At 38.9% G+C, this 24,847-nt stretch overlaps 1 protein-coding gene across 2 annotated transcripts in view; it reads left to right on the top strand.

Annotated features, from left to right (window-relative positions):
* The first annotated feature begins 336 nt into the window (after window positions 1-336).
* Window positions 337-24,847, top strand: part of Rbm25 (RNA binding motif protein 25) — a 45,312-nt gene continuing 20,801 nt past the window's right edge. The window contains exons 1-8 of one of the 2 annotated variants that reach the window (XM_052739365.1): window positions 337-526; window positions 7,565-7,630; window positions 10,563-10,683; window positions 11,477-11,526; window positions 13,361-13,528; window positions 14,810-14,867; window positions 17,113-17,273; window positions 24,276-24,461. In XM_052739365.1, the coding sequence (XP_052595325.1) occupies window positions 10,578-10,683; window positions 11,477-11,526; window positions 13,361-13,528; window positions 14,810-14,867; window positions 17,113-17,273; window positions 24,276-24,461 (729 nt within the window). In that variant the 5' untranslated portion in view covers window positions 337-526; window positions 7,565-7,630; window positions 10,563-10,577. The remainder of the gene's footprint in view (window positions 527-7,564; window positions 7,631-10,562; window positions 10,684-11,476; window positions 11,527-13,360; window positions 13,529-14,809; window positions 14,868-17,112; window positions 17,274-24,275; window positions 24,462-24,847) is intronic. The other variant, XM_052739364.1, reaches the window with a different exon arrangement.

Raw genomic sequence — 24,847 nt, 5'->3', positions numbered from 1 at the left:
CAGTTCATCGAACCTTAAAGAACCAGGAGACCAAGGTTCTAATTCCTGGAAAACGAATCACCAAAAAAAGTGAGAAATCCTCTAACAAACCCGGCTCGGGTAACCAGCCGGAACCTTGACCTCAAGATGGCGTCGTGCAGTCATAAGATTCAATCGGCGCCAATCAAAAATGGCAGGGTGGGTCGTAATTTACAGCTTGAGCCTCTCTAGGTCCCACTAGGCGTTCCTTCTCTATGGTCATTCTTCTATGCGTAGTGAGTCAGAGGCAACAGTGGAGACTATCTAGTACAAGCTTCTCTATGGTTTCCCCCCCTGGCCACGCCTCCTGGCGCAGTGCACGCCGGGCAAGAGGAAGACCTCCAGAAAGCTCCCCGCGCTGCGCGGCTGTGTTTGCGGCCTGTGCGAGTAGGTGCTTCGGAAGCAGTCTCTCCGTCCGGGCGGCGCGCAGAAACCTCGAACCGGTGGAGCCCTCTCCTAACCTGACGCCCAAGAGGCCGCGAAGACAGTACCGTTTTCTCAGCGGCGGGTGAGTTCACGCTTCCGAGCGCGTGAGGGAACCGGTCGACCGGGTACCTCAGCTGCCGGAGGAGGAGGCAAAGCCAGGGTGGCTGCGGAGGGCCGGGTGGGGTGGGGGTGAGGGGGTGGGGTGGGGGAGGGGACGGGCACGAGGCTTGGGGCTTCTCCGCTCCTCCAAGGCCTCGGAAAACCAGCGGGGCCGGGAGCCCACGGAGGCCGGGCCCGCGTCCCGAGCGTGCCTCCGTGAATGTTTGTCGCCCACTTTCTCTGTTGCTTCACATTCCGTCTGGGAGTGACTGGCCTCGGGCCTGACGGGGCTCCGTGTTAGCCCCGGATCGGATCGGTCGGCCTGTAGACCGGGTCCTGGAGGCCTTTTTCTTATCATCGGGCCTCCAGATCCACCCCTCGGTAGATTTCCGGGGCCGAGGACTCCCGGGCCTCAGGGCTGCTTGCGCCTTTAAACCAGCCTGCGCCCACTCTTGTAGCGAGGTGCTGGCCACCAACGAATTTCTACCTCTCTGGAACGAATTTCTACCTCTCTGGTCGTCTAATTGCCGCCGCCAAATGAAGGGGCCCCACCCCTCCTTGAATTTCACGAGTGTCCACTTTTTGATTTTTTTTTTTTTTTAATACCCTTCCGGCTTGCTGAAGACGGTGATGAGTTTTACCGTCTTGTCCCCTTTCCGTTTGGAAGGAGGCTGTGTCTCCATTCATTCTAGACAGCACCAACCTTCTTATTAAAATGTATTACCATCCTTTTGTTTTCAGGATTGATTTTTAAACACGCTTTTCGAAATAGAGTATGAAGGTTATCCTGAAGTTATGTAATAGTAGATTAATATTGACGTGGAAATGCCGTTTTGCTACAGGGCAGAGTAAAGCAGACCAAAAGGAAAAGGATTGGGTTTCTCTTGCATCACAGTGCTTTAGAATTGAAATAAAGTGTAGCAGGTAGCTGGCAGTATTGTATAAACTTTTTTTTTTTTTTGTATTGTCTGTGAGCACCCTTTCCTTCAATTCCCTTCAGTTTAATTAAAAATCTCTTGATTTTTGAGTACATTTTAGACCTAAAGACTGTCACAAGTAATAGTGTCTCTGTACCATTGATGCTTGTAAGCCTGTATATAGAACTAGGAACCGTTAGGACAGCTTCACGGGGCATCTTCACACCACGAACTGTAATTTTTTGAGAATTTTTTTTTTAAGGGTATTCCAAAAGCATTGAGATGTCTCCAAAGGCATTTAGTTGCTTGTGATTCAAGCAGTGTGCTCTTCTTATTAAACTTTTTTAAGTCTTGATTTTTTTTTCTTCATCATCAGCAAAGTGAGAGTTACATTACGATTCACTTCACAGAAATGTATGTAAAATGCTCGCTAAAATATTCCTATAACATGATATTGGTTTATACTGATAAATGTTACTTAAGAACTAGAGTGAGAAGTTTCAGAGACTTTTCCATCTCTTCCTGTGTACTCGGAGTAGACTTCAATAGTGCTATTGATTCTTAAATTCCTTCCTTTCTTATTAGTATGTTAGGGCATTGAGACCTTGTAGTAGAGTGAAAGCAGCCTTTGAATTGGTAATTTCAGGATAGTGGGGAGCCTTGGAGTCTCCACCTACTTACTGTGTTCCCCTGATCAGATTAGCTTCTTCATCTGTAAAGGCAGTAACAATTGTACAACAAGTAATTCAGGAGATTAAAAAGGATATTGAAGCAGGCAGTGGTGGCATACACCTTTAATCCCAGCACTCAGGAGGCAGAGGCAGGCAGATCTCTGAATTCAAAGCCACCCTGGTCCAGGACAGCCAGGACTTATACAAAGAAACCCTGTCTCAAAACTGCTCCCCGCCCCCCCCCCCCCCAAAAAAAGAGAAAAGCTATTGAGGACTTCTGCAAATAAATATAAATAAAAATGTTAACATCATATCGTTTTGGGATTACTTTTTTTTGTGTGTGAGGAAGGTGTCACAAAAGTATTTTCCTTAAATTTTTAAAAAAATTTATGTGTATGGGTGTTTTAGCCTCCATGTATGTTTGTGCACCACATTTATGCCTGGTTTGGCCAGAGGCTAGAAGAGGATCCCCTAGAACTGGAATTAAATTTTTTTTAAAGATTGATTTATTATATTATATTATATATACAGTGTTCCGTTTGCATGTATCCCTGCAGGCCAGAAGAGGGCACCAGATCTCATTACAGATGGTTATGAGCCATGATGTGGTTGCTGGGAATTGAACTCAGGACCTCTGGAAGAGCAGCCAGTGCTCTTAACAGCTTAGCTAACTTACTCCTTTCTTTTGGTAGGATACCAAAGACTGCTAGGAAAAAATGTTTTATTGTCTTGTGTTTAGCCATCATGTATTAATAGTTTTGGTTAAAATTTTTTTTTTTTTTTTTTTTTTTTTTTTTTTTTTTTTTGGTTTTTCGAGACAGGGTTTCTCTGAGTAGCTTTGCGCCTTTCCTGGGACTCACTTGGTAGCCCAGGCTGGCCTCGAACTCGCAGAGATCCGCCTGGCTCTGCCTCCCGAGTGCTGGGATTAAAGGCGTGCGCCACCACCGCCCGGCTTTTGGTTAAATATTTTTATTCTGTGGTTATCTTTTTATTGTAGTATTGAGTCTCTATATGTTAATGTTGAGTAACAACTTGAGTTGGCCAAGGATTTTTCAAGTTTTTATTATTATTAATTTTATTATTTGAGACAGGGTTTCTCTGTTATCCCTGGCTGTCCTGAAACTCTATAGGCCAGGCTGGCCTGAAACTGACAGAGATCCACCTGCCTTCTGCCTCCAGAGTGCTGGGATTATAGGCATGTATCTAAGCTTGGCTTCTTTTTGTGCTTAAAACAACTTTTTAAAAGTATTTGGAGAAAATACTACTAAGAATTATTAGTATTGCTGTTTTTCCTTTCTCTTTCTTAAGATTTTGAGACAGGGTCTCATACTCTAGCCCAGGCTGCTTCAAACACATGTAGTACAGGCTGACCTAGAACTCATGACAGTTCTGCACTTTTACTTTGATGACATAATTTAAGATTTACCCAAAGTCAACAAAATAGTACATGAATTCTTAACCATCTGAGATTCCTTAGCATCTGCCTCCCTTGTGCTGGGATTACAGGCGTGCTAGATCTTAACATTTGGTTTTATTCTTTTCTCCATAGTTTCCTTTTGACATATTTGGTAGATGTGATGCTCCTAAACCCACAAATACTATAGAGTAGTTCCTGAAATTAGGAATTTTTTTTAAATTTAAAAATTTTATTCAAATTTATTTTATGTTCATTGGTGTCAGATACCCTGTAACTGGAGTTACAGACAATTGTGAGCTGCCATGTGGGTGTTGGGAATTGAACCCAGGTCCTCTGGAAGAGCAGCCAGTGTTCTTAACCCCTGGGCCATCTCTCCAGTCTTTTTTTTTTTTTTCTTTTCTTTTTTTTTATCTTTTTTTTTTTTTTTTTTTGGTTTTTCGAGACAGGGTTTCTCTGTGTAGCTTTGCGCCTTTCCTGGAACTCACTTGGTAGTCCAGGCTGGCCTCGAACTCACAGAGATCCGCCTGGCTCTGCCTCCCGAGTGCTGGGATTAAAGGCGTGCGCCACCACCGCCCGGCCTTTTTTTTTATCATTTAAAAATACTACAGTGAATCCCAATCAGGAAATTAACATTGGTACAATATTGTTTAATCTTCAGGCCTTAGCTTTTGGTAGTTGTCCTGAATTGATAACTGCTCGTGAAAATAATAGCTGTACAAAGCTCAGTGATTTTTTTTTAATAAATGAGCAGAGTGTATAACCACTACCCAGAAGTATCCCCTGGCCTCTTTGGGAAGCACTGTATATTCTAACCTAGTTTGTGGCAATCACTGATGTGTCTGTAGAGGCAGTGCTGCCTTCTCATTGAGGATAGTGAAAATTTCTGAGGAAAAGATCTGTTAGTTTTTGTTTGTTTGTTTGTTTGTTTTTTCGAGACAGGGTTTCTCTGTAGCTTTGGCACCTTTCCTGGAACTCACTTGGTAGTCCAGGCTGGCCTCAAACTCACAGAGATCTGCCTAACTCTGCTTCCCGAGTGCTGGGATTAAAGGCGTGCACCACCACAGCCCGGCTCTGTTTAGTTTTTGGAGATTCAAAACACTTGAGTATTTTCTTCCCTGTTTCTTGCCATCCAGTGTTTCTGTGTATTGTTGTTGACAGGGCCTTGACTGTGTTGATAGATTAGAGCTCTATGTCTGAGTTATGTCCCTAAATCTGTGAAAAGTTTTGCTATAAAAGTTTCAACATTTTCATTATTTGAGCACAGATTTTTTTTTTCCCCTTTGCTGAAAGTAGTGCAGTCATCAGTCTCTAGTAAATGCAGACTGTAAGCAAGACAGGAGATGGTGTTAAATTAATAGTCACTCACTTTCATTGTGGGGCCACTGGGTTAGTTGTAAAGGTTCTTAAAATCTCACCTTTCATAACTAATACCAATGGCTCCTAGAGCTAGGTACTGTTTGCGGAGGGAAATCTATTAGTTCATTCTTATTTTTTTGTTGTTTTGTTTTTGTTTTTTCGATACAAGGTTTCCCTGTGTAGTTTTGGAGCCTGTCCTGGATCTCTTTCTGTAGCCCAGGCTGGCCTCAAACTCAAAGAGATCCGCCTGGCTCTGCCTCCCAAGTGCTGGCATTAAAGGCATGCGCCACCGCTGACTGGCCTATTAGTTCATTCTTAACCATTTCAGAAATTTGGTATATACTGTCCCAAGAGAGCTAATGTGCAACTCTCTTCCTGGTAACATGTGTTTTTGTCTGGATAAGTATGCAGTGGAGGATTGCTTAAAAGAATTGGTTATATTTTGTATACCTGTGGTAGTCCCAGGAATAAAGAAGAAAAGAATGAGCTGAAAAAGAAAAAAGTGAGAGAGAAGTAGAGTACATGCATATGTTGAACAGTATAAATATATTTTATGTCTATTTTCTTTTTTAGACTAAATACACATAAATTATACAGAATAAAATTAAAACATTTTTGTTTCTAGTGAGTCTCGACAAAATTGTTTGGCCACCATCACAGTAGATAGAGATTGGGAACACATATCACAAATACTTGTTACTTTGGGACATCAAGCTTCATATTTAATAAATAAAAATATTTTGAGCCTTCTAAAAGTTAAACATTTTAGGCCAGGCATGGTAGCACACACCTTGAATCCTATGACCTAGGAGGCAGAGGCAGCAGGATCATTTAGGCCAATCTGGTCTATGTAGTGAGTTTCATGACAGCCAGAACAACATAGAAGAGACCCAGTCTTGAAAAACAAAAAACAACCTCCCCAAACCCTAAAAATCAAAAACAAAAACACATACAAAAACCACTTTTAGCCAGGCAGTGGTGGCCTTTAATTCCAGCACTCAGGAGGCAGAGGCAGTTAGATCTCAGTTAGTTTGAGGCCAGCCTGGTCTACAGAGCAAGTGCCAGGACAGCCAGGGCAACACAGAGAAACCCTGTCTTGAAAAACCAAACAACAACAAAACAAAAACAAAAGAACCAAACCATTTTTTTTTTTTTCTTTTCGAGACGGAGTTTCTCTGTAGCTTTGCGCCTTTCCTGGAACTCACTCTGTAGTCCAGGCTGGCCTCGAACTCAGAGATCTGCCTGGCTCTGCCGCCCAAGTGCTGGGATTAAAGGCGTGCGCTACCACCGCCCAGCCCATTTTTATAATTAGTATTAAAATAATCCCAGCACTCAGGAGGCAGAGGTGGGCAGATTGCAGTTAGTTCCAGGCCAGCCTGGTCTATAGAGCAAGTTCCAGGACAGCCAGGGCTACACAGTGAAACCCTGTCTTAAAAAACCAAACAACAACAAAACAAAAACAAAAGAACCACCACCACAACAAAAACCATTTTTATAACTAGTGTTAAAATAATTTCAGTAGTAATAACTGCATTTCATATTCAACATAGCCCTCAGGAAATCTTTTTGGCTGTCTTTAAAATATGTCCAGAACTCAGCAACTTATTAACTATTTTGACCACTCCTACCTCCTTCAGGGCACAATCTCTTGTTTGTGTTACTGCAGCAGTTTCCTGCTTCCATCCTAGCCCCTTCTGGGTTTAACAGGGTGACAGTGATTATGTTAAGTCAGAAACCTTTCAAAATGTGTTCTGTCTCACTTAAAGTAGCAGCCCAGACCTTTACAGTGTACGTACTACAAAGCCTTCTCTTGATCACCCCTTTCTCCCCAGTTAGTGCTTAGTTTACCTGACTCGGTGTTTATTCTCCTCGGGACACAGAGTTGATAGTGCTGGTTGTGTTTCCTTTGCTTGGAAGGCTCTTCCCTCTTATATGAATAGGGCTTCCTGCCTCAGCCTATTTCAGACCTTTGTTCAAATCTTTACTTAGTGAGGCCTGATCACTGGAACTGAAAGTAAACCATTCCCTAGCTCTTTTCCTTGCATTATTTTTCTTCCAGTGTCCCTAAAACTTAGAAAAAAGTATATTTTTAAATTTAAATTTACTTTAAAAATAAAATCTAGTATACTTTGCTGTGGTTGTATTTTCATTTTATAAACAAAGTGTTTAAAGTGAACATTTATATTGTCAAAGGCATCAGGAATGTCTGTTTTTTGAATTTCCCAAGGAGGGACCATTATCTCAAAGGAAAAGGGGACTGTTCATAAATGTTGGCTGTTGACCAACATTTTTTTACCTTGAAGTCCAACCCATGTTAAGTTTTGAGCAGCTTTAAATAAAAGGGAGGTAATTTATAGAAAAATTAGGAATGTATGCAATAATTGTATTGATGAAACTAAAATGTATCTGGTTAATTAACTTTTAGTATTAAAAACCATAAAATACAGCTTAACCCTTAAGAATATAATTTTACTTTAAAAATGCTGTTTATATCTAATACTGGTTGGAAAGAAGTGGTTGTAAAAGTGAATCTATGGCCCAAGTTTATACCATTGTGAAAGTAGGCACTGGACTATTGCTGATCTGTAGTAGCTGTTTAATTTGTCAATGAGTCCTCAGGCATTGTTTACTGTTCATTAATTAATTTATTTATTCAACAGGTACTATACCAACTGCCTTCCTAAGAAAGTGCTGAGATAGAGTATTATTATAATACAAGAGCTTCTGTAAGTAGGACAGTAGCCTTCTGTTTTAAAGACACACCTTCCTGCTCCTTTCCATGCAGAACATTTGTAATAGAGATCATTAAAAAACTCAATGGGGAAGGGGAACAAACGAGAACATAGTATATAATAACATATGTATGAAGATATATAATTGATACCCATTACTTAATATGGTAATTTTAAAGGTAATGATTACAAAAAAGAAAGGAAAAAGCAAGCAACACATGAAAATTGAATGCATAGTCTTATAAACGTGTATCATTCCTTTCTAAGATATGCTGATGATTACCTAAGTTTTTAAAAGCTTTTCTAGAACCTTTTTCTAATATAGGAATCATTCTGACAACTCGTAATTGTGAATAAGATCACTTTTCTGAAACCAAAGCTTAAATTTTACAGAGTATTTTTTTAATTATTATTATTATTTTTATTTATTTATTTTTTTTTTGAGACAGGGTTGCTCTCTATAACTGGCTTTCCTGGAACTCGCTCTGTAGACAGGCTGGCCTCAAACTCAGAGATCTGCGTGGCTCTGCCTCCTGAGTGCTGGGATTAAAGGCGTGCGCCACTATTGCCTGGCAAAGTATTTTAAAAATATTTTTAAAGTTACATTTCTATTTACTTGTTTTGGGGCATGTGTTTAATGGCACATGTGTAGATGCCAAAGGACAATTTGAGGGCATCAGTTCTGTTTACCTTGTGGGTCTCAGGTATGAAATTTAGACTTGTCAGTCTTGGGGGCAAGGGCCTTTAGCTGCTGATCTGTCTCACCAGCCCTTAGAGACTATTTAAGAAGTCAGAGGAACAGTGTAAGAACGAACAGCTGTGAATGCTGTACATGCTTTTCTGTTTCAAAGAAGTGCTTATTAACAGGTAAAAATAGTCAACATTAGGGATTGAGCAACTAAACTGAAGTAGGTTGTTCTGTTTTGATTCTTCTAAGTTAGATACACTGATGATAGAATATAAGTATACATATTAGTTTGGAGGGAATGATTTTAGTTCTAGAGTTTGGATGCAAACAGTAATAATCTGTATTGGAGAATTATTTGTGGGCTCACAAAATGGCTCAGTAAAGGTGTGCTTGCTGCTACACTTGACAGCCCAAGCTCAATTACAACAAGACCCAGATGATAGGAGAGAGGTGACTCCTGTGGCTTCTTTGACTTCATACATGTCACACATAACCAAACACACATAAACCTACACAAATGAATAAATGTAATTTTTAAAATCCTAAGTATTTACAAAAAATAAAATTAAATGTCCAAGAATCTTCAGTGTTTGAGGCAACTGGTATTTCTGGTATTGAGGCAATCTTCAGGATTGAGGCAACTGGTATTTCTGTATTCTAAATAATTTACTGTATTATAAAGACAGGAACAGATATGAAGAGATGTCAGTGACACTGAAGGAGAAATGCAGGTAACAGTGTAGTATGAATACATTATTACAAAGCACAAATTATTAAATATTTGTATATTAAAAAGGTATGTAAAAAACATAACAGCAAACTGGTGGGATTTGGTGGGTAAGAGAAATGTAGAAGACACCACTTAAAAAGAAGCCAGGCATGGTGGTAGTATTGAGAGGCTAAGGATGTTGGGTTTCAGGCCAGCTTGGGGAATGTCTTAAACTGAAAAAAACAAATACATACATACACTCAACCTACTGAAAATAAAAGTAAAACAATATACTTTTGAGACAGGGTCTCATGCTGCCCAGGTAGGTCTCAAACAGTCTGGCCTTGAAATGATCCTCCTGCCTCTACCTCCCAACTTCAGTGATTACAGTCATGTACCACTGTGCCCTGCTTGAGAAATATGTTTAACAGTTCTAGGCTTTCTCAGTTACAGAGTATGGGATTTTCTGTTAATAGGTGGAAAAATTTTTGCTATCTGTTTGACAGAAATAACTGCTGCTTAGTAAAAACAAAAACAAAAACCTAATTCTATTGGAATCAATGACCAACTCATTTCAGCTTCATATTTTTTTTTTTAAAGACAGGGTCTCCCCATGTAGCCCTGGTTGTCTTGACTATGTAGACAATGTGGTCTGTTTCTCCAGTGGTGGGAATAAAGATATATGCCCCTTTGCCCAGCCCAGCCCTTGAATTTTTGAGATAAATCCTAGCATATTCAAGATTCTTCTGCTTCCACCTCTGGGATTGGGATTACAGGCTTGTGCCACCAGGCCTGGCTAGAGGTTTGCTTTAAGAAAAATGTCTTAAACTGGATATGGTGGTGTACACCTGTAATCTCAGTACTTGAGGTAATGGAGGAAGGAGGGTCAAGTGTTCATAGTTGTCATCAGCTATAGTGTTCAAGGCCAGCTTTGACTGCTTGAGATCCTCATCTCCAAAAAGAAAAAACAAAACAAAAACAACTGTTACCATATTACAAATTGTGGGCTCTTTATATGTTGGAGCAGTTACTATGTGACCTGATAGCAGGAGTGCCCTCTTCCCCCTCAGTTTGTAATTTAATAACACATTTGTCTTTAAGAACTAGGTAACACTGAAGTGTTGAGTTTTCAAGGAATCATTGGGTTAAAAATGAATGTATTAGAACACTTAGAAAATTAGCTACCCTCCTGGATTCTGAGTTTGTTTTAAAAGATTCGTTGATGTTTGGCATTTAATTTTTTGATATTAACTGAACCTCAAAATTTTTTTCTTCCTTTATATGTATTCCCACATGATTGTAGGAGTCTATCCTGAACTTAGTTCGTGTACATTTTGGGAACTTATTTTAGAAAAGATCTAAGTTTTAAAAAATTCTCAATGGACAGACAGAGAAAAGAGGGTCTTTGCCAACTCCTTTGGGTAAGAAACTTTAGAATTTTGCAGATACTCTAAAAATGAAGGTCAACAATATAGGCATATCAAATTTGAGAGGTTTCAAATAAAATGATTTGTCATTTCTTTCTTTAGACTGGTGCAGTCAGAATGTCTTTCCCCCCTCATTTGAACCGCCCTCCCATGGGAATCCCAGCACTCCCTCCAGGGATCCCACCCCCACAATTTCCTGGCTTTCCTCCACCTGTACCTCCAGGTAAGTTTGATCACATTTTTCTAATTTTTAAATCTGAGTCTTTGTCATTGTGGTATTACCTTTGGAGCATGATACACCTGTGATTTATTAGTAAAGACAAGATAGGCTTACTGTGAAAATGGATGTCTGATTTTTCTGTGACATTATTTGTTTGAGGACAGAATCTGTGGTGCCCCAGGTGTACCATCACCTCCCAGCAGTCTTTCTTGCTCCTGAATGCTAGGATTACAGTTAGTTGTGACTCTCTATACCCGATTTGACCAGTAGATTTGTATTTGTGGCTGAGTTTCAGGCTCACCTTGGAAATGCCTTAAAAATGATGTATATTTGAAGGTGCTCTATTCATAAGGTTCAAGAATTTAAGAAATAGAAAAAATTAGCAGTGCAACTTCCCTCATGTGGCCACATCAACTAACATCAGTGTTGTTACTAGCCTGTTACTGCTAAAGGGAAACAAAATGGTAGTTGATTTATCTTTCCAGATATTTTTAAATGCATGGCATAAAATATTTAAAAGTTTACATTTTTATCTTTTTTTTTTTTTTTTTTTTTTTTTGAGACAGGGTTTCTTTGTGTAGCTCTCTGGTTGTCCTGGAACTCTCTCTGTAGACCAGGTGGCCTTGAACTCACAGAGATCCACCTGCCTCTGCCTCGCTTTTCTTTTCATATGGTTGCTGGGATTGAACTTAGGTCCTCATGCTTGTGAAACAAACACCTTACTGTGCAAGACATTTCTCCAGCCCTGGTTATTTTTAATTGCATTTTTAAAATCTGTACCCTTTTTCCCTCTTAGGGACACCAATGATTCCTGTACCAATGAGTATTATGGCTCCTGCTCCAACTGTAAGTATAGTGGCTTTCTTTTCTTTTCTTTTCTTTTTTTTTTGGCTTTTCGAGACAGGATTTTTCTGTGTAGTTTTGGTGCCTGTACTGGATCTTGCTCTGTAGACCAGGCTGGCGTCTAACTCAGAGAGCCACCTGGCTCTGCCTCCCTAGTGCTAGGATTAAAAGCATGTGCCACTGCCTTCCAGCTTGTCTTGACCTCTTAAATGCTGGGATTACAGGCATACACTTAACTATGCCTAGTTTATGAATTGAGGATTGAACCTAAGGCCTCATGTTTTACAGAGAAGTACTCTACCCAGTTGAATACTCTACCATAACACTGTATATATGAAGGGAAAATTTAGATTAGGATAAAACTAGTGCTTTTTGAAATGTAAAACTTTGGTAAGCTTAGATAACTTAAAATATTTGTATGTATGTGTGAATGTGTCCTCCTTGTCACTGTGTGCAGCATTTGCATGCAGTGTTTTTGGTGACTAGAAGCTGTTGTGAACTACCTGATGTAGTTGTTTTGAACTGAATCTGGCTCCTCTGCAAGAGCAGTGTATTGGTTACTTTTACATTGCTGTGATGGGGTAAAGCCATTAAAAGAAGGAAGGGTTGACTTAGGCTTACTGTTCTAGAAGGACTAGGTCCATATTGCAGGGAATTGTGGCACAGATGGAAATGACGGGAAGAGCTGAGAGCCCCAATCTAAAACTAACAGCAGGAAGAAGAGAGGAAACTCAGAGTGGTGGGAATCTTAAACTATCAAAGCTCACCTCTAGTGAGTGACATACTTCATACAACAAGCCACACTTCCTAAACCTCCCAGATAGTTGGGCTATTTTTTGTTTAATTGCTTTTGTTTTTTTGGGACAGTGTCTTACTTTTTAGTCCTAACTGGCCTGCAACTCATTATGTAAACCAGGTTCTCCTTGAACTCAGCCAGGAGCCACACGCCTCTTGTCTCCTTAGTGCTAGGATTAAAGATATGTACCACCATACTTGGCTTAGTTGGTTTTTTTAGAAGCCTCCAAATGACACTTCCTTTGTATGATAGACTAGGAAAAGGTGGAATTGGGGTTTGGAGGAACTCCACCAGTTCCCAGTTTACCCCATGCCTACTGAGTTTGTAATGAATTCATTGTTGAGTACATTAGATTTCTGCTTTTGTATGTGGGGAAATTGAAAGTTTAAAGTGAAAATAAGCTAATAACAGAAGGACCTTATAAAAAGCAAAATCGTAAACAGTGTTGCAGTGTTTTAAAACTGTCCTACAAGATTAGCAGGAATAGCCGGACAGTGGTGGCGCACACCTTTAATTCACAGCACTGGAGGCAGAGGCAGGTAGATCTTTGTGAGTTTGAGGCCAGCCTGAGCTACAGAGTGAGTTCCAGGAAAGGCACAAAGCTACACAGAAACCCTGTGTAGGGAAAAAAAAAAAAAAAAAAAAAAAAACAACCAAAACCCTAAAAAAAAGAAAAGCAGGAATAATGAATTTGCTTTCATCTTGGTCCTTAGTATAATTGTGATGAAATTTCTAAATTTTTTAATAATCTTATGGTTTCTGTTTTTAAACATTTAAGAACTTGTAAACATAAAAGCTTGACATTTTGTTTCCTTTTTAAAGGTAATTGACAATGGAAATTTGTGAACAATAAGTTTGTATTCATGAAACATACTACATGCTTTAGGAGTTTTAGATTAATTATGTAGGTCCTTTAATAAAGTTTTAGGTTAATTATGTAGGTCCTTTAATAATATGCTATATATTTATACTTTAAAGTTGGAATTTTTAGCCTAATGTCATAATTGCCAGATGAAATTTATTTGTTTTTCTTTACCATAGGTCCTAGTACCTACTGTGTCCATGGTTGGAAAGCATTTGGGAGCAAGAAAGGATCATCCAGGCTTAAAATTGAAAGAAAATGATGAAAATTGTGGACCTACTACTACAGTTTTTGTTGGCAACATTTCTGAGAAAGCCTCAGACATGCTTATACGACAGCTCTTAGCTGTAAGTTAAACTGTTTTTCATTTTTTTAAACTTACAAATTTCAAATTTACAAACAAAAGGAAAAAAGACTGAGTGAGTAGTTCATTTTTTTCCCCTTAGCATTGTACTATGAAAATATTTCAAATCTGAAAAAAAAAAGGGGGGGGGCAGAATAGTAAGCACACTTGTATTCTTTGATGCACATTCATCAGTGAACTGAGCATTTTTTGTTTTATTTGTTTTTTGAGCAGGATCTCACTGTGTTGTTGCTCTGGCAGTCATGGAACTTTCTGTAGACCAGGTTGGCCTCTAACTCACAGAGATCCACCTGCCTCTGCTCCCTGAGTGCTGGGATTAAAGGCATGCACCACCCCATCCTCTGAGTCATAGGGTTTTTTTTTTTTGTTTTTTGTTTTTTGTTTTTTGTTTTGTGGGGATTAGGGATAGGATATAAGATTTTTTTTTAAAAGATTTATTTATTTATTATGTATACAGAAGAGGGCGCCAGATCTCATTACAGATGGTTGTGAGCCACCATGTGGGTGCTGAGAATTGAACTCAGGACCTCTGGAAGAGCAGTCAGTGCTCTTAACCTTTGAGCCATCTCTCCAGCCCAGGATATAAGATTTTTTAATGAAGACTGGGGGTAAACATTCAGTACAGGGGAAGCAGTGCGTTGTCCAAGGGGACCATGATCAGCCATATACAATCCTATGGCACATAAAACAAGCCATAGAATAAATTAAAAAAAAAATTATTCCCCTCCTGTTTCCTTCTGCTAGGAGTCAGTAAGGCTCCTTTTTCTTTTTTCTTCAAGCTTCATGGGTTTTCTTTTGGATTTTTGAGATAGGGTTTCTCTGTGTAGTCCTGGCTGTCCTGGAACTCATTCTGTAGACCAGGCTGGCCTCAAACTTAAGAGATCCACCTGTCTCTGCCTCCTGAGTCCTAGGATTAAAGTGTGACACCACTGCCTGCCTAAGGCTTTATGTTTTTGTTTAAGCAGTTGTTGACATGTCTCATGTTTATTGGAAACTTACTAATTTATTTTAACAAGTTTAGTTGTTGGCCTGATCTTGCTAAGCTGTTTGTTTTGTGTGGTGTCCCCCCCCCATTGATGGTGGTATTATTATTTTGAAACTGGATTTCACATTGTGACCCAGGCTGCCCTCAAACCTGTCCCTACCTCAACCTCCTGGATTACAGGTGTGAGTTACCTTACTCTGTAGCTTTAATTGATCTTGTGATCTTGTCTTGAAGCTATTTCATTTTGTTAAGTGATAAATTCTCTACTTTCTTTTTAAGAAATGTGGTTTGGTGTTGAGCTGGAAGAGAGTACAAGGTGCCTCTGGAAAACTTCAAGGTATACATATTTTTCTTATTTGTTGCCACCACTTTAACCTGTTTGCAGAAGTTACTTTACATGTTTTACTTTAATTTTCTTATATAGGATGTATTAAAAGACAATTGAGAAGGTTTTGGCTGAGATTTGGGGATAGAAGAATCAAAAATTGAAACAGGAGGTAGAAGGGGAAATAATTAAAACTGCTCAATAGTTTTTTTTTCCCCCCATCCCTTTTTAATATACTAAGCTGAACAAACCCAGTGGTTTCTTTTTTAAAAAGATTTTATTAAGTGCCTGTAAGTTTTGTTTCAGTTTCTGCTTGGAGTTGGAATTATAGCTGGTTTCCAGCTGCCTGACAGGGCTCCTGGGAATCTGCCTTCTTTTCTAAGTGTAGTATGTGTTCTTAATTGCTGTGTTCTCTTTCCAGCTCTCACATTAGTTTCTTACATGTTTAAGGTCCTTTTTGTCTGAAAGAAAGGCTGTCTGGTCCAGATGGAACAATTAGAGCTCAGGAAGAGAGCAAAGATAAGCATATGACCTCTCATTGATTGACTGATGAGATTTATTTATTTTTACTTGGTGTATGTGTGTGCCTACATGTATGCTTTGCACCTCCAGTTTCCAGTTATGCAGAGACCAGCAGAGGGAGTCAGATTTCCTGTTCCAGTTGATTATGAGCTGCCATGGGTGTGGTGGGAATGGAACCCTGGTCCCCTGCAATAACAAGTGCTCTTAAATGTGAAGCTGTCTCTAGCTGCTTTTTTTTTGTTTCTCATGTCTTAATTGCTTTCCAGTTTATTTAGAGTCTCCTGCTGAACTTGGAGCTTGTAGATGCTAATATAGCTAACAAACTTGACCATGTTTGCCTCTGGAGGGCTGGGATTACTAGAGGTTGCCATGTTACTTCTGCTCTTATATAGATACTAGGTATCCTAACTTTGGTCCTCACACTTCTATGGCAAGTGCTTCCCAGCCATAGAGAGCATGTTTTGAAAGTAAACTACTTTTCATTCTAGACAGAAATACTGTTTAATTCCCTGCCATTCTTCTCTTGTTGCTATGGATTAAGTCTAGTGTTTCATATATGCAATCACTAGTATCTCTAAGTTATACGTCCTAGGCTTGATTTAGAAATATCTTTATGGGCAGTGGTGGAACATGCCTTTAATCCCAGCACTCGGGAGGCAGAGCTTGGCGGATCTCTGTGAGTTTGAGGCTGGCCTGGACTACAGAGTGAGTTCCAGGAAAGGTGCAAAGCTACACAGAGAAACCCTGTCTCGAAAACCAAAAAAAAATCTTTATTATGGATAAATTTATACATATATAAAATTGAGATGGTGTGACAGCACCCATTTGAGGTCAGTGGCCTCCTTCACTTTCTTTCTCTCTCTGTCTCTGTGTAGCCCAGGCTATCCTGGAACTCACTCTGTAGCCTGGTATCAAACTCAGAGATCCACCTCTCCCTCCAAGTGGTGGGATCAAAGGTGTGCTCAACAATGTTCAGCCTTTTTTCTTTCTATATTTGAGTATATATTCTGAAAAATAAAATTTTGTTTTGCTCTTTTTTATTCTGGGAAAAAGAAGGGCTTTAGGGAAAATACTAAAAATAGAATTATAGTACCTAAAAATACTGGCTGTTTTTTTTCTAATACGTTGTCTGGTTAATATTGAAATGCTTGGTTACTTTTCTCTAATGTCAAGTTTTAAATGTTTATTTCATTCAGGATATATGTGAGCTTTCTATAGTGAAATTTATTGGGAATTAGAACAATTCTTTTGAAAATTAAAAGTTATTCTAGTCCTCATTTGCTTCTGCCTTTTGAGTACATAGCTTTGTCCTACCATACCTAGCAATAGTCTGTATGGGTAGAGCTAGATCCTCAGTCCTTAGACTGTAATTTTTTCTTTTTAATTTCTTAAATTTTATTATTATTGTTTAGCTCTTAGTAAATAATGATTTGCTTGATTTTAATTTTTCTTCCTTTCCACTGGTCTTTTTATTTACACACACACACACACACACACACACACACACACACACACACACACACACGCATCCCTACACACACCTACCTATCTACCTGCCTACCTCCTTCCCTCTTTGGTTTCCAGGTGCTATAAGTACATGTTTATTAGAGGATTAAAGAACAGGATTGGAGTGATGACTGCAGTACCATCATAAGTAATGTCTTGAATCCATTTACTTTGCTGTGTTTTTCACTTTTTATAACTTAATATTTCACAAATTTTTTTTTATTGCTAGCTTTTGGATTTTGTGAGTATAAAGAGCCTGAGTCTACCCTCCGTGCTCTCAGATTATTGCATGACCTTCAGATTGGAGAGAAGAAACTACTTGTTAAAGTTGATGCAAAGACAAAGGCACAGTTGGATGAATGGAAAGCAAAGAAGAAAGCTTCCAATGGGGTATGCAATCTTTTTTCTAGTCTGGGTGTGCTAGTTCAATGTGAATACTTCATATTGTAATAAGTCTAATATGGGGACTCACAAGATCATTATTGTAATATGTGCTTATGGCTTATGCAGGAGTGTATTTTTATCGTTTGTAGATAAGTGTTTTATCTACCCACAGTGGGTGGATGACTGTTGGTTTGCTTGTTCCAGGTTGGGATGAAGGTAGTAAGGGAGGCTGGACAAGGTTAACTTGCCAGAGAAAACACTTGTACAGACTATTCCAATCAGAGCTAATTCATTAAGGCAGCTTTGTAAGTAAGTATAAAATATATTTCAACCTACACAATGTTTATTAGTTACCCTCTCTTTTAGACGCACACAGATTGGATTCTAAAGTGACTGAGAATAAGTCGTACTACTTAATGTATTGGGGTGACTTTATTTAGGCCATTTTTTATTTTTCATTTTAATTCTGTTATTTTTAAATGAGGACAAAAGAGGTTTTTGTGTCTTGTGTGATAATGTATCTATTGTCTTCATAAAACAAAACAAATCTTAAGCCTGAGTATATATTGTGTCCATTTTTTTCTTTTATCTTCCTTTCCACCTCCTACCAAAAACAGCCTTTGCTCTCATCAAACTTGCATTATTTTTCAAAATAGATATAGCCTCCTTGTCCCCGTTTATAAGAAGCTCTGTGTTTTACATTTTTCTTTAAAGAAATTTTTTTAAAACTCAAATTTAAGCTAAGTATAAAAGGATGTAGACATTTTGGTCTTGTGTTCTTGAAGACATTTTCATTTGTGTGACTGAATTTAGTGTTCTGTTCACTCTTTGTTTTTTTCTTTCAGTGCTGAGGGTTAGAGCCCAGGGCTCCTGTTTGACAGGCAAGCACTCTACCACTGAGCTACATCCACATCCCATTAGTATAGCTTTAATTAGAATATTTTTAGTTCATAAAAGCGTGATTAAAGCCAGCCATGATGGTACATCCCAGCACTTGAGGGGTGAAGGCAGTTGGGTCAGGAGTTTAAACTCATCAGTTATACAGGGAATTTGAGTCCAGTCTGGGTAATATGAGACTATCAAATCAAAAAGGATTATTTTATAAGCACCTTTCCCCCCTGCTTAATTCTGGTTTTCTTTGGACTTCTAGTACTTAAATAATTTCACTGACTCATTCTGCGTATATTTATGCGGTAAAATTACTGTTGCTTGTTTGTCAGACCCAATCTTGGTTTGGATTTCCTTACAGAGTAAAGCCTGTATTTTGCATAATATTTAGGTTTTGTTGCCTATCTATTGTTTCTTGTTTTGTTTTTAGAAATTTATTTTTATGTGTGGGCGAGTGAGTGTGCGTGTTTATGTGCACCACTTGCATGTATTTCCCATGGAAACCAGAAGAGGTTAATTAGTCTCCTAGAACTGGAGTTATAAACAGTTGTGAGCCACCATGTGTGTGCTGAGAACTGAACTGAGAGGTCAAGAGCAGCAAGTGCTTTTAACTGCTGAGTTCTCTCTCCAGCTGCTGTTTTGGTCCCCCCCCCCCCCCCCCCCCCCCCCCCCCCCCAGGGTTTCTCTGTGTTGTTTTGGTGCCTGTCCTGGATCTGCTTTGTAGACCACACTGGTCTTGAACTGGCTATGCCTCCCTAGTGCTGGGATTAAAGGTGTGAGCCACCACTGCCCGCTGTTTGGGCTTTTTTTTGAGATAGGCTTTCATGTAGCCCAGGGTGACTTCTTAATCTCTGTGTAGTATGACCTTGAACTCTACGTCCCCTGTGTGCTGGGATATTATCGTCAGATGTTGTTATGCTGTTTACTAGATCTTTAAAAATGGATTGTTTTCTTTATGTGTATAGGTGTGTGTGTAGATGTGAGTGTGCACATGTGGAAGTCAGAGGACAACTCATGGAAGTGGGTACCTGGGGTCAAACTGAGGTCAGAAACCTTTGGCAGGTCCCTTCACACAGACTTGTTTGTTGTTGTTATTTTATGTTTTTGGTCTTTATTGCCCATTCAAGCACCTCGTTCAAATTTGGTCCATCAAGTTATTCATATAGCTATTGTGTGCTAAAACTTTCTGGAGATACACAACACACATACCTACTTACTTCAGATAGGAAATCCTCGACGTACCAAAATATGAATACTATTGAAGTTCAAGTTAGTGAACCACTGAGTTTTTTGGTTATTTACAGACAGCCAGTCTGGTCTGTTTCTTGTTGTTTTTGTAGCTTTTCTCCTCTGAGAGACTTCTTGCATTTCAGCTTTCTTCCATGTGAGAGGGACTCTCAGCTTTTATTGTTTATTCTGGCAGGGGAATCTGATGAGTTTCAGGGACTTCCTGAAGCTGTCTTCAGTTGTTAACCTTCCTGCTCAAGGAACTTCTGCAGGATGGAATGTTTCAATTTGGAAAAAAACTTTTGCACAATAACCTTTATCATTTTTTTATTGTCTTGTCTTTAAATCCTGTCTTCTCATACTCTGCCCCGCCCCCCACATGTGGTCTCCAGTATTTACTGTCTAGTCTCTCACAGCCCATCACATCCTATCTGATTGTCACATTCTGTACTCTTTCCATATCCCTGATTTTCAGCAAAAGGGGAAGTAATTTCACTAACTTTGCTCTTGTACCCACTCTATCACCTAGGAAAATGTCTTCTAAGTTAATAATGGAATGAATGTTTATTGAATAACAGTGTTGTGGAAAACTCTTGGTTTCCTCTGACTCTGAGATAAAAGAAAGATCAAAAAGTAGTTTTTTTGTTTGTTTGTTTGTTTGTTTGTTTGTTTTGTTTGAGACAAGGTTTCTCTGTGTAGCTTTGCGCCTTTCCTGGATCTCTTTCTGTAGTCCAGGCCGGCCTCAAACTCACAGAGATCCGCCTGGCTCTGCCTCCCGAGTGCTGGGATTAAAGGCGTGCGCCACCACTGCCCGGCTTAAAAAGTAGTTTTAATGAGTCAAAGAGAAACATGAAATTGTATGAAAGGAGTGAAATATTTTTCCTGATTTTGAATTTTAAGAAAATGTTCCTTGTCAACTAACTTGGTTGAAAATACTTAAGTCTGTAGATTAGTTTTTTTTTCCTTCCATTTTTTTTTAAAGCAGTGTTTAAGTAAAATTGTGCTTCATTCCAGATAACCAGTCTTATCTGTCTAGTCCATGCCCTACTTGCTGCTTTATGTCTGCTCAGCAATAAATCTGTAGAGATAGATAAACGTGCTTGATTGTTTCAAGCTGTATTTGTTAACCATGCATTCAAGAATAAACTGATGGGTTATAGAGATGGCTTAAGGGTTACTAACACTGGCAACTTTTGCAGAGAATCCAGGTTTGATTCCCAGCACACACATGGCAGCTCACAAACTGCCTGTAACTCCAGTTCCAGGGAATCTGACACCGTCTTCTGGCTTCCCCTTCACAGCACCAGGCATGCAAGTGGTACACATATTTGCAGGCAAAACATCCATATACATAAAAGAAGAATGAATTGGTGAGCTGGGCATGCTTGTTGAATGCCTCTAATCCCAACGTTTTGGAGAGAAAGGCTGTTTGATGAGGTCAGCGTGGTCTGCTTATTAAGTCAGGCCAGCCAGGACTAGCACCTATCTTAGAAAGCAAATCAGAACAAAATAATGACAATGAACTGTTGAGTGTTGGAGTAGAGATAATCTCTGGAAAGCCATGTACATTACTTACTGTCAGATAAAGGTACTTCAAGTGAACATCTTCACGTAATTGCTTCCAAATTCATCTTGTTCGTGTTTACTGAAAGAACTGTGCATTTGGTAGGTTCCCTTTAAAGGGCTTGTTTCATTTTATAGAATTTAATCTTGAGAATGTCTCTAGGGCCCGGGGGTAGTGAGTTGTGTGCCTTTAATCCCAGCACTTGGGAGGCACAGCCAGGCGGATCTTTGTGAGTTCAAGGCCAGCCTGGTCTACAGAGCAAGATCCAGGACAGGCTCCCAAGCTACACAGAGAAACCCTGTCTGGAAAAACTAAAAAGAACTTTAAAAAAAAAAAGAATGTCTCTAGAAGATTTGTTACATCTTTGTTAATATTACTTAGTGTGCATTTTGGATTTAGGGGTTGAAGTTTAAGTTGGTAACTCAGCGAGAGCTTTGGATCAGATTTGTCAACCTGTCTGTCTAATGACCTTTCTAACCCAAATTGACTTCTCTTTCCATATTGTTTCAACATTTTTTGTTTTAATGATAATTAGCAGTCTGCTAAGAGACCTAGCCTTTCCTTGCTTTCTTTCTAAAGATGTAGATTGAGAGGCAATCGGCCATTTGAAAGGTTGAGTTGAATTAGTTTATTATACATCCTTCATGGTTATAATTCTGGCAAATAGCTATATTGATCCTTAAACTTTCAGTTTGTTTGGATGGTAATTTAGAGTCTGAGTTACTTTTATATTAGCAGGCCTTTGTAGGAAATATCACATAGATTTTATGTTTTTTCTTTTTTTTTCTGGCTTGCTTTTTATGGACTGTTTCACTGTGTAGCCCTGATTGGCCTAGAACTCACAGATAGCCACCTGCCTCTGCCTCCCAAGTGCTGGGATTAACAGCCTTCAGCACCACACGTGGCCCAACAGCATGCTTTCTAATGAATATTTTGATAGTGTAGAATTAGCTATCAAAGGCTAGGTTTCAGGGAGTTGGGTTTGGTGGCTCATAGATGTAATCTCAGTACTTAGGAGGCTGAGACAGTACAGCAAGTCCCAGGCCACTTTGGGCTGCACCTTGGCATTGTGTGACAAAGGTGTAACAAATAACCGCAACAAAACACTCCAAACATGGACTTTGAAGGTAAATGTTACCAGAGTATTCTCTTCATATAAAACTTTCAGGGAGGCGTAGTATATCTTTAAGGATTTAGTGACAGGTGTATACATTTGAAGACCTTATTGTCCTTATTTTACCAATTTAAAATAAGCAGTCACCACAATTAACAGTTTACTATATATTGTTGATAAATAATTTTAATAGTTTAATTACAGTCCTGTGTAAAGCATCTTGTCTTTATCTAAGATGCCAAGTAGAAAATTGGCTACAAGAAGATTGGATGAAGAGGCAGGTTTGAGAAAGTAAGAAACTCTTAATAGAATGGGTTTTATCTTTGACATAGTTCCTTATATTATCTGTCATAATCTTCTATTCCTTACTGTATGTTCGTAATGTTACTGTATGTTCGTAATGTTTGTGAGCAAAATTCTGAGTTAAATATTTGTGTTTTATACTTTCAAAGTGTCAAACAGTGTGTTCTGAATAAGAATTTGTTTAAATTAAATGTTGATAGAAAGTGTATTGACTATGTATATAAATATATTTCTAATGGTAGAAACAACTTAATGGTTGTTAGGAAATAACTGGTAAGTTATGATTACTTAAGTAACCGCAAAGCATGAAGTTCAACTTCAGTAGAGTTGAAATGTGTTGTGACCTAGAGCCTGGCATTTAGGTGAAAGATTATAGTTCTTTTTCTATTGATATGTTGATGGTTGAATTCAGAATGACACGTTAGGCAAGTCCTGTACCGCTGAGCTATATCCCAGGCTCTACAAGCATGTTTTTTTTTAAACCTACAAATGAAGGTATATATTGACCAAGTAAAATTGCTATTTTAGGATATATATGTGTATAATTTTAGTTTAGAAAAATGCCTTTGTATATGCAGTTTTTCATGCTTTTTCCTTCTGTTCTTATTTTTCCCCATGTTTTGAGTAAGAAGTTAAGTTGAAAGTGAGGGAAAATCCAAAATTTTTAGGTCATAGTATAAATTCTATTTTTAGTTATAACTAAATTAACTTTATTCTGGGAGCTTGAAAGCATGACTAGAAGCAACAAGGTGTTAGAAGATTTTTTTTCTGCTAGACTGATTTTCTTTTTAAGATAGGGTCCCCTTATGTTAGGGAAGCTGGCCTGGTAGTTACATCCTGCCTGATTTTGTCACCACTCAGCTTTGAGTGGAGGTTAAATTCTTAACCTTTAACTTGTGGCCGTTTACAAATTCTTCCTAACTATTCTTTGAGGCTTTTGTGTCCAGTTGGAAGGGAAGATAGGTCTCATGTAATCCCGACTGTTCACAAATTCCACACCCTATCTCTGCCTCCCCAATGTGGCAAATACAGGCATCAACCATCATTGGCCAATCAGAAATTTACTCTGAAATGATTATTATTAGAATCTAACTAATATTTTTTTGAGAAACATTAAACAAGTTGTATGTGTATGGTTGTGATTGATTGTTTTTGTTCAGTTTTTTTGAGACAGGGTTTCTTTGTAGCCTGGCTGTGCTGGAACTGGATTTGTAGACAAGGCTGTCCTTGAACTCAGAGGTCCACCTGCCTCTGCCTCCTGAATGCTGGGATGAAAGGTGTGCGCCACCATTCCTGGCTAGGTTTTGATTGATGATGCGTATGCGACTCGGGGAAAGACGTAAATTACGGTATATAGAGCATATGGAGACATGGTTTCACTCTGTAGCTCTGGTGTCCTGAACCTATGTACAGACAAGTCTGACTTTGAACTCACAGAGATCTACTGGCCTCTGCATTCTGGGTACTGGGATTAAAAGGAGTGCACCTTCATTCTTGGCCAGGTTTTTGTTTTTGCTGCACCATTGGAATTGTAGCAGCTGGGCTGGTGAGGTGGCTGATTAGATAAAGAAGTTTTGCTGCTATCCCTAAACACCCAATTTTGATTCCTGAGATCCATGTGGTGGAGGTAGAGAGCCAGCGTCCAAAGTTGTCTTCTTGACTTCCACATGTATGCCATAGCCCCCACACATATATACACATAGAAAAAGTGTGGTTTGTCTTTATTTTAAAGTGATGGAACAATATGTAGAAGCAAATGTGGGGAAAGAAGCCATCATTTTAGACCTATCACCTTTCTGATGTTTACATTTTGTACGTACAGCTATCCAGTATTTTTTCTTTGTTTAGCCTATTCATATTCTTTGGAATAATTTTTTTTCCTTTCTCTCCAAATTTGTCTTGGTTTTTTAAGAATGCCAGACCAGAAACTGTCACTAATGATGATGAAGAAGCCTTAGATGAAGAAACAAAGAGAAGAGACCAGATGATTAAAGGGGCTATTGAAGTTTTAATACGTGAATACTCCAGTGAGCTAAATGCCCCCTCACAGGAGTCTGACTCTCACCCCAGGAAGAAAAAGAAGGAAAAGAAGGAGGACGTATGTGTTCTGACAACATAGTCTAGTATTTCTAATATTTCCTCTTCTGAAAAAGTACAGTGTTCGTTTAGAAACTCAGGGATTGTTTGTGTCATAAAATATGCTATAAAATGTATATATTAGTTATTAAGGATAGTGAAAGGTTATCTCTTGGGTTTTAGTGTTTTTTGGGGGGGCATTTTAACTTTTGTCTTTGGCTAGATACAGTTGTATTACTGTTTATTTTTCTTTTGGTCCTAAAAGTGGGTCTATTTGGTATGTCTATTGGGAGTAATAGCTGATGGAATTTGTCAGGTATTAGGTAAAATAAAATTTTTTCTTCTTCCATTGATGTGGAAGGAGCAAAAGAACTAATTGACAATGATAGGGAGGATAAATTATAGAAA

This window comes from Peromyscus californicus, unplaced genomic scaffold (genome assembly GCF_007827085.1).
Source record: "Peromyscus californicus insignis strain IS unplaced genomic scaffold, ASM782708v3 Scaffold_15__1_contigs__length_86483966, whole genome shotgun sequence".
NCBI classification, from domain to species: Eukaryota; Metazoa; Chordata; class Mammalia; order Rodentia; family Cricetidae; genus Peromyscus; species Peromyscus californicus.
This window is presented reverse-complemented; position numbering and strand designations above follow the sequence as displayed.